At 30.2% G+C, this 14,956-nt stretch overlaps 2 protein-coding genes across 2 annotated transcripts; both read left to right on the top strand.

Moving 5' to 3' along the window:
* The first annotated feature begins 1,579 nt into the window (after nucleotides 1–1,579).
* On the top strand, nucleotides 1,580–4,723 carry LOC147806030 (uncharacterized). Its single transcript, XM_087150050.1, has 2 exons — nucleotides 1,580–3,019; nucleotides 4,282–4,723. Exon 1 carries the CDS (start codon nucleotides 1,803–1,805, stop codon nucleotides 2,598–2,600), a length of 798 nt encoding a protein of 265 aa, XP_087006176.1. The 5' UTR covers nucleotides 1,580–1,802; the 3' UTR covers nucleotides 2,601–3,019; nucleotides 4,282–4,723.
* On the top strand, nucleotides 2,989–14,061 carry LOC107454575 (uncharacterized). Its single transcript, XM_087149503.1, has 2 exons — nucleotides 2,989–3,716; nucleotides 10,929–14,061. The coding sequence occupies exons 1-2, from the start codon at nucleotides 3,186–3,188 to the stop codon at nucleotides 11,589–11,591; spliced, it is 1,194 nt and encodes a 397-aa protein (XP_087005629.1). The 5' UTR covers nucleotides 2,989–3,185; the 3' UTR covers nucleotides 11,592–14,061.
* The last annotated feature ends 895 nt before the right edge of the window (nucleotides 14,062–14,956 follow it).

The following is a 14,956-nucleotide window of genomic DNA, read 5'->3' as shown; positions in this document are numbered from 1 at the left end:
TATCTAAAGGCAGCACTGCCTTTAGATAGGCTAAATTTGAAACATAAACATGTTTCAAATTTTGAAAATAACACTTACTATGCGCTTATTTTGAAAATAACACATGGCGTCAGTATGAAGAAAAAAAAGCCACAGTTTTGTAAAAATGAAGAGCTTTTATGGTCAAACTTTTTAATTTTTAAACACCTACTTCAATACTGCATAACTGCTCTCTTAATAATTTGAAGAAAAAAAAACTAAGAATAAGGCAGTGATTTTGATAATTTTCATCTAGGTTGAAAAATGTTGCCAAGTTAGCGATTTACAAAAAAGTTTGATAACTTTTAAGATATTTAAGTTATTTCTTTGTTCTAAGGACCAGATAATTCTTCGCTGCAAGATTATACAATTTGAAATCCTTGCATTGCTTCAAGTTTAAGGCACTTAAATTATGTTTTTTTTTAATTATTTATTTTCCTTGGTGACATAGCTTCAAAAGCAGATATAAGTTTAATTAACCTGTCACCATTTTAATTAACATGTTAAATTCAAATATTCTTTTTTTTATCAAAATCATTGCAAGATTTAGAGAATTATTTTCGATATTGTATTCAAGCTTTTTTTTTAACTCGTCAATATTTTAAGAAGCCATATTCTGAATAAAGAACAAATTTTCACTCGAATAAATCATTTAAAAAATGTCGACTTACTCAATCACAAATTTTGCAGTACTATCGCGGATGCCAGATGTTCCTAACTTAGGTAATCAGAATATCAAAACTTGACAATAATTACAGAATATAGACGATAGACACTTAACAGTTATAATTTGGTGAAAATAACTATGCTATTTTTCCCGAAATTTAATATTGCCTCTGGAGCAGTTTCTTAGTGCACATAAATAATAATGATAAAAGTGTTGCAGCATTAACGCATCTTTTACGTGTTAAAACAAAACATTTTTTTCCTTATGTTATTTCTAACCATCGAACTATTTTCAGACAATCTGTTTAATTTTAAAATTTGTTTTATCTGACAGTGATAAAATTTTTAAAGCGTAAAGATTAAATTTATTTTTTAAATGAACTTGTGTTTCATTAAAAAGAAAGGCAACATTTTCAAATTGAGTCCTGGTAGGTGTCAAGTCCTGGTAGGTGTAAAAATATCGTGATTTTTATATCGAAGTTATTATCATTTTTTATTTTTGAAAATAACTAAACGTTGGAGTTATACAGTTATTACAATATATATTGTTAAATTTTTTTTAAAAAAATTGGTCTTTGTAATAAAAACATTTACAAAATTTTTCTGAATATAGTAATAACTATAAGTAGGACAGAATATCGTTTTTTATTTTTATATAATGCTTAAATTTAATAACTGCTTAAATTTTCCAATAAAGGCGGTATTTTAATTAAAAATTATTTGTTAGAAAAAAAACTCCCTATGTATTAAAAACCAATTTAATAATCCTAAAAAAATGTATATTTCTGAAACAACAAATTCCCTCTTTCAAACGCTGCGAATATTTGCGCATCGGTAATATTGAAACATGGAGCTAGGAGTAGCTCCATGTATCGAAATAAAGCACGCTAAAAAAAAAAAATTGTGCGCCAACATTTGTGATATTGCGCCAAGTATTGCACTCTTTCCATCACGTGACTCCAGCTCTTTGCTTGGTTATTGTGGCTTTTCGGAAGGAATAAAGCGAGCTAAGTTCCTCTACCTATTATCTGGTCTCTATCACGGAATCCAAATCGGACCCCCCGAGTGAACCGCCTAGAAAGAGGAAGAAAAAGACTGACAATGCTGCTAAAGACTCCATGACTACCCCGAACCAAGACTGCTCTTCTTCAGAATCTTCTGCCCAGCCGGAAATCACGACTCCTACCGCATCGGAAACGGTGCCGGTAGATCAAGACCTAGCTTCCGCCATCCCAGCGGATCCAGTCCCGGCAGACCCCAAGGAGAATTCCGCTTCGGTTGAAACCACGCCCACCACAACTATGGACACTCCCCCCAACAAAAAGCTGAAATCCCTCATCAGAGAACTGCAAGCAGACACAGATATCCCGCTCGTTTTAGAACGAGATCTCATCGAATTTGGACGTCAGCCCGAGAAAATTATACAGCTTAGAAGAAGTGGGCAGGAGCTTAGGCCCCTCCCACTTTTCCTCATCATCCAAACTGACACGCCCACTAGCAGAAATATCTTCAACATTAGTTCCATGTTGGAGAAAAATGTTACAGTTGAAAGATTCAGAGGAGGACGATTTCAAACTCAATGCTCTAAGTGCCAGAAGTATGGACACACCCAGCGCAACTGCCAAGCCACCGAACCAGCCTGCATGAAATGTGCTGAAGCACACTTCTCGTACATGTGTACGAAACCCAGATCCACACCTGCAAAATGCATAAACTGTGATGGTGAGCACCCGGCCTGTTTTTCGGGCTGCGGTGCAAGACCCAGGAAAGTGCCGCAACCAAGGAACTTTCTTCCCGTGAAAGCTGCCGACAAAGCCACCAGATTTTTACAGCTCATCAAGGAGATGAAGGAACTTTTGAAGGACGAAGAGCTTCTTGGGTTTCTACGTTCCTTACTTCCAGAGTCCCAAAACTGATGAAAGACTCATTTCTCCCAGGATTTATTCTATCCTGACGTCACAGCCCACTGCTGTGAATTTCTTTTATCCCATTTCTTATAGGTACAAGACTACTAGTTTTACGACCGAACAGAATATGACGAATCAGTTGGTGGCCCTTCGGGCCAAATACTGAGATCCCACTAATACCAAGCACCTACCTATTATCTCAACTCTATGGTATTAACACCTGCAAACTGTCTAACCGGAAATCATGACTGTTAGGAGTTCGAGATTAGTTTTTGATTAAAAATAATACCGGCTGCGAAGGCAGTTTTCAAGTCAAATGCATAACAAAGTCAAAAGCTTGTTCAGGCTCATTGTTTTAAGGCTATACCTCATTCTCATTGATCTCTCTTTTTAGAAACTTATTGATGCAATTTCGAAATGAGTATTGAGTAAGCCTCCTTAACCTTTTAACTTTAAGAGTATATCTTTTAAATCATTGAATGAAACTTTTACAATTACTTTTCTTCAATGATGTAAAAAAATCGCAAATAATTATGTCGTGATTTGAATGACGAATTTGGGAGCTTAAGTTTTTCATATTGGTATTTACCCAATATGTCCGATAATTCCTTAACTGTTAAGTGCAAGAAGAATTACACATGCAGTATTTGTAATAAAACATTCAAAGAGAAAGGCATTTTGAATAAACATTATATTGTTCATACTGGAGAGAAGGCTTATTCATGCAGTGTTTGTGATAAAACATTCGCAAAGAAAAGCAATTTAAAGAAACATACTCTTGTTCATACTGGAGAGAAACCTTATTCATGTAGTGTGTGCAATCAAAAATTCGCAAATAACCACAATTTAAAAAAGCATTATCTTGTTCATACTGGTGAGAAGTCTTATTCATGTAGTTTATGTGGTAAAGCATTTGCACAGAAATGGAGTTTAACTAGGCATTCTTTTGTTCATGCACAAGAGAAGTGTTATTCGTGTGCCATATGTGATAAACCATTCACACAAAAAGATGCATTAAACAAACACTATACTGTTCATACTGGCGAGAAACCTCATTCATGCAGTGTATGTGATAAAATCTTTTCACGGAAATATTCTTTAAATAGACATTTTCTAATACATAGTTAAAACACAAAACAGTTTTTTATGTAATGTATGTACCTAGTAGAATATTTTCTAAAAAAACTTAACTTAACCAAATATTATTTTTAACTCGTGCTGTTGAGAAACCCTATATTCTAAAATGCTATATTACTATTAGATTTTGGAATATAGTCATTTACACAGAAATTTTACTTTAGTATTGCCAAATCAGCACAGGATTAGATTTTCGTATCGATAAGAACACCAAAATTATTTTAGATTTATGGTGACTTTCTAACAGGGTAATGCAAGAAATTACAGCTACTATCATAATAGGTTATAATTCATAGCCTATCCTAAGCAAACTGCAAAATTTATATAATTTTAAAAAATTTTGCTAGTTCAAAAATTGTTTGGCTCTCTAAGAATTTGTTATAAGTTGAATTAAAATGATACTGATAGAGAAATATCCCCAACTAAGAACTTTGGTTGTTAGCAAGAATAATTTTCTAATTAAGCTAATTTTTAGAAAAAGCAAAATGTATTATTAAATGTATATTATAACTTTTCCATCATTGGTTTTATTAGGATTTTATTATTCTTTTAGATTCTTAAGCCAACTAGATAAGGAATTCAGAAAGATATTCATATCATGTTCTATGCCAAAACAATCGGCAAGTCTTGACGACTTCCAGGCAGTAGCCCTCGAGAAATTAAATAAATCATCACTGAAGAACTGTTCAAAGGGTATAATTCATAGCCACTAGTGGGCACAACTCAACATTTTTTTTTTTTAAAAAACTTGCAAGTTTTAAACACATTGATATGATTATTATATTTATTCCATATAATACTTTTTCTAGTCCTTGAAAAAAAAGTGACGGAAATAAAAACCAAGTGATTGAAAAGTTACACTTTTATGTTTCTTTTATCAATTTTAATTATTTTCTTGCTCGATTTCTATGTGCCATAATTATTGAAAATTATTATTTTTCATTTTTTTAATGTAATAAATAAGCATTCCTGAAATGCTATAAACTGTTTAGAAATTTGATTTTGGTTTAGTTTTCATTACTGTTTAAACTACCTTATTTATATACAAGGTTCCCATAATACAGTGCACAACCTCTTATCCGGAAATCAGATAACCGGAATGAAATTCGGTACCGGAAATTAATTTTCTTCTATTAAAAAAATTTTTTTTCCTGCAAGATTTTGAGCCCATTTTGTTATTTAGAGCGTACGGCGTATCGAGTTGACGAAAGAACTGATTTAGAGGACGGATCAAAAGCCGTTTGTAGACGAATCTCACATGAGCACAAATAGCTTATATGTGTTATTAATGTTAATAATAACATATATAAGCCTGTATATAAATTTTATTTCATAATTTCTTTCCTTATTTAAACTTAAGTGTATTATTATTATTTATCATTTTTTATTATTTCTAAAACTATTTCAAAATAATTTTTTAGTTTCGTTTTATAAACATTAGAGAAACGGCATTTTGTAGCGATTCAGAAAACCGGAAAAATCAGTTATCCGGAATCGCGATGGTCCCGATCGTTCCTGATAATCAGTTCTATACTGTACTTGAGAAACCTTGGTAGTTCTTGAATTTTGTTGGAAAAAATCGAAGCCCCGAGAAGCCCTTCAATTCTGCGAAAAGTTAATTTTTATTTTCTGATATTAAATGTATGATTATATTAACTTTCCAGTAAAAAAGCATTAGAAAAATTCAAGCAGAAATTATTGGAATCCTGATTACTCTCTTTCCTTTTTTGGTTTTCTCTGTCGCTGTTCAAGTTCATCTAAGTGGAAAGAAGTTGTCCGGGCATTGACGGGGACCACAGCTAAGCCTTATCCTTACTTACCCCTCACTTGTGGTTGGATGTCAAAATATCAGTAGTGGGGGAGACTAATAGTGTAATAAAAATATTGAACCAAATCAATCATGCCTAGTATTAGCTATGTTTTTAAGAGATACATAAAGGTTGCATTTTAGTGATAAGGATTTTTTTTTTCTCTTTAACATTAGTTCAAAATGTTGTGTAAGTGTGTATTTAATATTTGCTGGCTAGGAAAAGGCTAATAAAATTCGACTCGTTTCTGTTGGGGATAAGAATAGACCATACAGCAAATTATGTTACACGGAATTTGACATCTGCAGAATGGGATAATCTGCTTTGAAGTCTTTTATCAAAGGTAAGAATTTTTGTTAATTTTATTATTGATAATAAAGATTAATATAGATAAACGTATTAACAGCACTCGTATTATTTTTTGCGAATCGACAGCGTGGCCACCCACATGGAAAGCCTGGAATTATCAGCAGGGTTACAAAAAACCCGGGTTTTTCTACAAGAACCCAACCCGGGTGAGTTTTATTGAGCTTTTCTGGGTTTTTCATGTTTTTATGAGGGGTTTTCAAAAGAGAGGGCAGGGATAAGTACCTTATTTTAAAAAAGCTTATTTTAATATTAATAACTAAGTTTAATTTTATAAGTTGACTTCATATAGATAATTATTACGAATAAATTGATGTGAAAGTCTAAAAAAAGTTTCTTATGACATCACGATGCAAAATGTTATATGTACTCACATACGTCACGCATTTGAAACTTATTTTAACACAGGATTACTTTTTATTTATATTTTAATTTAAAAAAATATTTGAGGAAAAATTTTTATTTGCATAAAAAGCGAATCAATGGCACTGAATAATCAATGGCCATACAGTCAAATCTAGCCAGCAAGGTAACTCTCCAGTTTCCAACACAATTAGTTTCTTCACTATAGGTTAATTGTTTTTAGGCTAGACTACATATATATTTCAGTAGAATAGCTCTTTAATATAACAGAGGATAAAAAAAGAAATCAATCTTAGAAAAACCCACTCTAGGGTGGGTTTTACCCAGTAAAACCCAGGTGGGTTTTTTGCAACCCTGATTATCAGGGAATTTTTTTATACTGGAAAAGTCGGGGAAATTTTGACAACAACTTGGAAAACATGGAATTTTAAAGAAAACCTGGAATTTTTCTTATAGTTTGAATTATTTAACCATCTGTTATATCTACTTTTATTTAGACGTAAATTTATCATAAAAAAGTTGAAATATCAGCAACTCAGCAATATTTTTCTTGCATTTCTGACACTTAAGTAAAAAATTTCAAATTAATTATGTATCATGTTTCACAAACAACTGCATAGAATTTTTCATTCCAATATCAGCTTCAAAATTCAGTCAAATTTGCATTTAAATTACAAATAAATTCACAAGAGTTTAGACAATTTGTAAATTAGTAAGAATTTGAACTTATAATAATTAGTTTTTATAAAACAAATTGTTTTTCAATAGGTTATGATGTACTAAATTTTTAATGTAAAAATTTGATGATAGTAAACTTTTGTTTTATAAGATAGTTTTTCTAAGAAATTAATGTTAATTTTTTTCCCGACATCATGGAATTGCCCAGATGTAAAAACAATTAACTCATCTAATCTAGGAAATCATGTTAGATTGGAATTAATATATTCTAATTTCTGATAAGTACTGATTAACTTCTTTTTTTTTTTTAGTCTTTTTATATAGAATATACAACAAGAAATTTGACAATTTTTCCTTTACGAATACTGAATATCTCTTAAAATAATAGTGCTAATTTGACACAAACAACATTATTTAAACATTTGACTTATGATATTGGTTTAAAGAAAATTATTTTAATGAATTTTATAAATAGCAGTGTTTGGATAAAATACAGTATAAAATTGCTCTATATTGAAATGTAAATGAATCTGAAAATTTATTTGTTTCTAATCACCCTGAATTATTTTCTTTTGCTTATATAAATATATTAAACAGTACTTATCCAAGGTTGTTTTGGGTCATTGGTATTTGGTACATTTTGTGCAAAAAGTATTTAGCACTTAAAAAAAAATTTATTCATTGAAAGCGCTATTTTCTGCAAGCTAAACATATTGTTTCCTCCACATCTATTCAAAATGACATTTTAAATGAAATACTACACTATTGACTAATACACAAATATTGACGCTTTTCTTGTACCTATACTACACTTTAGCAGAGAGAAAAACACGCTGAAAAACTTTCAGATTTTTACTGGAAAAATCAGTGAAATTTGATACCTGATTTGTGTAGCCACCCTGATTGATATTCTACCTGAACAGTTTTTCAAATCAGTAATAAATAAAATCTTTCCACTTATCCGTCTCAAAATAACTTTTGAGATTACATAAAATTTTTGCAGTACTTACAACGTTGTTTTCTAACAGTCTATACTGTTTAATGTATTATAACCATATTTCCTAATAAGAATTGAATCCAATTTAAGAACGTTTCGAAAATTTCAAGGAATTTCTTTGCGACCCCTCGCCCTACCACACAGGCTATCCCAGCCCTTATCTTTATAGATTATCACTCTTAAACGATTGATATAGTGTAGCTACCTGTTTTCAGTAGGACATGTTAAAAGATGTTCCTTTTAAAACCTTTTTGTGGCTAATTGAAATTGGCCATTAATTTCTTATTGTCTCATTTTAAGTTATGCTTATATTTAGCTAGTGTATTTCTTATTATAAAAAGAAAATATTTTTTACATAGAAATGAATTTTTGTTATGCTAATGAAAAAGTATTTTGCAATTTTTCATGTTTATTATTATTATTTTTTTTGTTTTTTGTAATATATTTATTCATTTTGTTCTCCCTTAAAGGTTCTAAACATACGGAAAGATGTAAGAAATTTCAGTCACATGACTTGGTTGATCTTTTGAACCATGTGAAAAGCCACTATCTTGCTCATCTCAAGTTAAAGCAAAAAGTTAAACCTTAAAATCAAGTCAAAGAATAGTCTGATGGTTCTTAAAATGCACACAAATGTCTTTCTCATTGCCTTAAACCGGAAGAAATTTAGAAAATTTCCGGTGTATCCCTCCGCTTATGTTATGACTACGAGGCGATGTGTGAACAAGCCTAATATTCTATGCAGTTTTGTTAATGTAATTTGGATTCAAATCTAAACATAATTGTACCATTCATAAGAACTTTCAGAAATGTATTGATTCTCAGAGGTCGTAAGGCCAAAAAAAATTTTGAAAAGTTAATATCTCGTGAATAATTCTTAAGGTTTGCCATGTTTTGTATTTTATCCCTTATTTAGCTACAATAAAATAAAATGTCGCCAAAAATATTTTTTTAAGTTAGAAAATATTCTAATGATTATAATATTAATATGATAATGCTGAAGTTTAAAGGCTGAAAGAAAGAACTCGGTACATGTGAAATACTGCAAAAGATATGATGCAATAATATGATGGCGTGTTTTTTCAATCTGCGGCGTAATAATATATCGGAAGAAGTAATCCGGAAGTCTTGCGAGAGCAATTTAACCACTGGCGCCGCCACCCTTAGCTTTACACGATCACCCATCCATACTAGTGATTTGGGATTGTATTATTGTAGTAGTACTTACACTATATATCTATAGGTAGGTAAAACAAATTTCAACTTCAATCCCTCCAAAATTACGTATTTATTACCATTAATATCTTATGGATGGTGTTTTCAATATAAATGCAAACAATAACAATCTCGAACTCTTTACCTGTTCTAGTTCCGGTTAGAAAGTTTGCAGCTGCTTGCTTCAGCTTATTCTGCAAGGCGATATTTTCAAATGAATAATTTTGTTTTCAGAAGCAGAATAAATTAGGTAATTTCTGAGTTCAAACTTGTCGTATTTCATAAGATATTAATGTTATTAAGTAATTCTGGTGAGTTTGAAGGGAAATTTTGTTTTAGTTTTTTATAGATATATTGTTAAAAAAGGTGACATGGTTGCTAGATTTTGAAACACTTGCTATTTTGGCAGTCCTGATTTGGCCTCTTTCCATTTGTTTATTCCTGTTGCAAGCTGTACACCATCTTACGTTAGTGTTAGCATATCGTTTGAGCAGAAAGATTAAGTTTATAAATTATTATTCAGCTTTAAATTTGAAAGTTGGCATAGATTATTGAAAAGGTAAGAAGTGTTTTATAACGATTCTTTTTTCAAATACTAGGTTTACATATTTATTATTGATCGAACCACCTGTTTCTTAACACTACTATTTCACAAGCAATGGATGGTGTTTTCAGTAGAAATGTAAACAATAACAATATCGAGTTGTATGCCTGCTCTAGTTCCGGTTAGAAAGTTTGCAGCTGCTTTTTTTATAGATATATTGTTAAAAAAAGTGACATGGTTGCTAGATTTTGAATAACTCGCTTTTTTGGCAGTCTTGATTCGGTCTCTTTACATTTGTTTATTACTGTTTATTCGTGTCACAAGCTGTGCACCATCTTACGTTAGTGTTAGCATATTGATCGAGGAGAAAGATTAAGTTTAGTAATAAGTATTCAAATACCATGTATGCAAGAATCTTAAAACACAATTATCACATTGTGAGATGGCTTTAAAATACACTGGAAACAGTAACCCGGAAGTAAAAGTGGCATGCAGCTCGCAGCGCTACCTAGTGTCGAAAACACCATCTGTTAATGTTAAAATTATATACCCTTTTCAATTTTAACTTTATAAGCGTAAGTGTCCTTTCACTATTTTTCTTATTATATAACGACATCTTTATTAGTTATTGCATTTAGACTTAGACTTCATTGTAAACACAAGTAATAAATAAACAAATATAACGTTTGCAAGAACTACTATTCAAAAGAACCTCAAAACACAATGATCACGCTCTGAGCCAAATGGCTTCAAACTACACTAGAAACAGTAACCCGGAAGCTTGGCTCGGAAGTATAGGTGATATAGAGATTGCAGCGCTCCCTATTGTAGAAAACACCATCCATATTATCCATAGATTTGAGCTCAGAAATTATATTAGTATTTCCTTCTTTTATAGAAACTGTCGATAACTGTTTAACCGGAAGCTATAAAAGCAAGGTGTAAAAAAAAAATTTTTTTTTTTAATATTTTTATTAAGAACATCGGCTGCGAAGGCATTTCTCAAGTCGAAAGTATGATAAAGTCAAAAGCTTGTTCAGACAGTTTGTTCAGGCATGTTATTTGAGTTCAAATTGAGATTAATCAAATTGTCCTTATTGCTGCAAATTCAAATTGAGTATTGAGTAATGCACTTTAACTTGATTGAGATCATATGTTTTAAACCATTGAATAAAACTTTAGCGAAGTGCACTTACTTCTTTCCTTCAATGTTGTAAAAATATTTTTAAGAATGCAGTGATTTGACTTTTTATATTGGGTATTTATCCAATATGTCTGATAAATCTTCAACTGTTAAATGCAAGAAGTATTACTCATGCTGTGTTTGTGATAAAACATTTTCACACCTAGGCACTTTAAAGAGACATTATCTCGTTCATACTGGTGAGAAAGCTTATTCATGCAGTCTATGTGATAAAACATTCTCACACAAAGGCAATTTAACGAGACATACTCTTGTCCATACTGGAGCAGAAAAGCCTTATTCATGCAATGAATGTGATCAAACATTCTGGGGAAGAGATAAATTAAAAATACATTTACTTATTCATACAGGAGAGAAGCCTCATTCATGCAGTGTGTGCAATAGAAAATTCACAGAAAAAAGCAGTTTAACAAAGCATATTCTTATTCATACTGGAAAGAAGTCTCATTCATGTAGTTTATGTGATAAAACTTTCTCACAGAAAGGCAATTTAAATAGACATTCATTTATTCATACACAAGAGAAATCCTATTCATGCAATGTATGTGATAAACCATTCTCACAGAAAGAAACATTAAAAAAGCACTATATTGTTCATACCGGTGAGAAACCTCATTCTTGCAGTGTGTGTGATAAATCCTTTGCACAGAAACATAACTTAAATCGACATTTTCTAATACATGGTTAAAAACAAAACAATTTTTCATGTAGTGTATATAATGAAATATTTACTAAGAAACTTTACTTAACATTGCCTTTACTCAAGCTGTTGAGAAAGCCTAGTTTCTATAACCCAGTATAAGTCTAGTCTGTGAAATAAGTCAGAAATACTGAAATTTAACTATAGTAATGCCAAATTAACAGAATATAAGATTTTGGAATCGATAAATGTACCAAAATAATTTTAAAGTTTTACCAACTTCTTGGCAGTAGAATCCAAAATAAATGTCACAGAAGGGGACCAACTCGAAGAGTATAATTCACAGTCTTTCCTAGGCAAATCCCTGGATCTTTCAAAATTCCTTTGGCGCCTTGATGATGGTAATTCACGTAAACTGGTACTGATACGGAAAAATCTCCCACTTTGGAAAAATTTTGGTTTTGAGCAATAATAGTCAAGTTAATGTTTAGAAAATTTGAAATATATTTGAAATTTATTTTAACTATCACAATTTTTCCATCACTAGTTTTATTATTCCTTTAATTTTTAAACAATTTTTTTTTTTTTTGAAAATGCAACTTTTAAAGTACATTTAGTGCCTTGGGGATTGTAGTTGGCGTGGCTAAGCAAAAAATATCCAAATGTTCAAAAATAAAGAAAATACAAATTAAAAGATTGAAAAGTTACCATCTATGATGTTTCTTTTAGCAAACTTAATTTGTAATTATTTTCTTGGTTTATTTCCATGTACCTCGATATATTATAATTAGTCGAATTAATATATAATTAGTATTATAAGAAGTTAATTTTGCCTTAATTCTTTTATTTACTAAACTACTTTATTTATTGTATTGTACGATGATTTTATTCTTGTAAAGCATTAAATAAACTTTAAAGATATAAAAAAAAGCACTGAAAAAAGGTTTATCAAATTATGCCCTGTACAGAAATACTGAGTTTTTTAAGATTGGGCCCACATGGAAAATACCCATCTTTAAAACCACCAATCTGGGTTTTTTTCCTTTACATTTTACGACTTTAAATCACATTTTCAATTAATTTTCTTTGCAACTGTTAAAAATTTTGTTAGTAATAGATGTTTAAGTAGTTTGATTTTGGGACCCAAAATTTACGATACAGGAACTAAATGAGTAAAAAATAGAGCACATGATTAAGAAAAAAAATAATAATTGTTATTCATCACTTATGTATGAAATTAATTATGCATACAGATAACACATATCAAATAATTTATTTGAAATGTAACCCGTTCAGGGCCTATTAAAACACATCAGATATATATCATAAAATACATTCAATATTTGTTTCAAAATGAATATGATGTATAAATATTTAGATAAAGTATACAGAAAGAAATTTAGCCATATTATACCAAATTGTTCCAATCACTTTTAAATAATTCTATTTTAGACTGAAGTGCCTATTTTACTCGCTTGGCAAAACTCTATTTTTAAAAATGAAATATTAAATTCAGAGTTTAGCAAAGAAAAAACTATTTAATTTAGAATATCAACTGTAAGACAAAACATCCCATCTAATTTATGTTTAAAAATGAAGCATTAGTTAAACTCAGATTTTGACAAAAATGCTATTTATTTAGTATATCAATTAAACAACAAAACATCTAATCTAATTAATCAACTATTTACTGCTTTGCTTATGAAAGCTGGAAGGAAACAGTAATAAAATCTTTTTTGAAAAAGATTTCCCAAAATATTTTCAAATCACTTAAGCATATGATGCACAATTTTACATGCTCTCTTTTTTTTTTCTTTTCTCTTTTTGTTTATGATAGTATATTCCTTTTATTATTGAATAATTTTATTAATAGAATCTGAAACATTTTAATGAGTATCTAGTATAATTAATTTTTTCAAGTTCTCAAGTTAATTTTTCTTATTAAATCCCTGTCTAAAGGACCATTTTGCTGAAAGTGACAATAGAGGTAGTTTTGCAATGGAATGCATCTGCAAAACATAGTTACAATGGTCATATGATGCATAACTTTTCCCTCTAGGTTTTTTAATTTTTATTGTAAGAGAAAGCAATGAAAAAGTGCACAAACATCATGGAAACAAGGTCTAAAGTAAATTATATTGCCTATGTTTTAATGATTATAAATGTTATTGGATGATAAACAAATAATTTGTGTTCTATACTGATACCAGTAAAAAAAAATTTCATTAACTGTTACCAAAGGTAATTATTTGCATCTTTTTAATCTTCTTTGTGAAAAAGGAGTATTTTTGCATTGCATTTATAAGCATTTGCTTATTTGTGCAACTTTTTGCTACTGGACTTATAAAAAATTATTTATTTGAGAAAGAAAAAAATATGTTTTATCTGAGAATTGCAGTCACAATTTAAAGAAAGTTTCTATTACTATTTTTTTATAAGGAAAACTTTTAAGTACTAAGTTATTACCTATGTTTTGTTGAAACAAATGGATCACTAACATTAAAGCATTCATAAAATATTTTGGTATTTTTCTTTCCACTCAGTATACATGTGAACAACACACGGTACTTTTCTCTCTAGCTATAGTTGCAAATTCTTTTTTTTCTTTTTTTTTAAAGAAATTTTAGGAATTGTAAAAATAAAGTTCTGCTAAGATTCAATTTCAGTGAGAAAAAAAAGAGGAAGAGAAAAAAGTAAGTGAAAAAAAAAACTTATTGTAGTAATGTAAATTTCATTTTAATTCTTTTTTTTATTTTAACAATAATTATTAAAAGAAATGGCAAATTAAACTGCTGAAAGCAAAGCCATTTCATTGCAGCCTTATTCCTAAATATCCCTTAGTACCAAGACTCATTAAAAGTTTTTAATGAAAGATATTTTGTTTCTTTAGAAAACTAGCTAGAAATGGTTTTATTCGCGATCGCAACACTCGAATACGCCATCTGGGGAGAGACCGGTTTCATACCTTTAGCCCTTCTCCCCTCCCTCTCCTCCTCTTTTCAGTTATATAGGAATGTACTACGATATTTTCCCTTTTCTTAATATTTTTACTTAATGAAAATATTTTTTTAAATTTCCATGATACTTTTCTTTAGTTTAATGTAGTTTTCAGTTCCATATAGTTTTTCAAGTTAAAAGATTTTAATTTATATGAAAATCAAGAGAGAAACTAACGTACTTCCTTCCTCTATGACTTTCCACACGCTAAAGGGGGAAGCATGTGAAGTGTTGCTATAGGAAAAGAGTTACGCCACCTGCAGCCCATTTCGATCGCCAATTACCAGTTTTTTCTCTCTTTTTTTTTCCTGGTGTACAAAACAAATAGGCCTGAAAATATCATGGAGCCTAGCTCCATGGAAAATATATGAAACGCGATTTTTGATTTTTACAAATAACACAATGATGATGGTAAC

Source organism: Parasteatoda tepidariorum, chromosome 8 (assembly GCF_982258835.1).
Source record: "Parasteatoda tepidariorum strain Cologne lab strain chromosome 8, Ptep-v5.0, whole genome shotgun sequence".
NCBI lineage: Eukaryota > Metazoa > Arthropoda > Arachnida > Araneae > Theridiidae > Parasteatoda > Parasteatoda tepidariorum.
The sequence above is the reverse complement of the archived record's forward strand: the minus strand, read 5'-3'. Positions and strand labels throughout refer to the sequence as shown.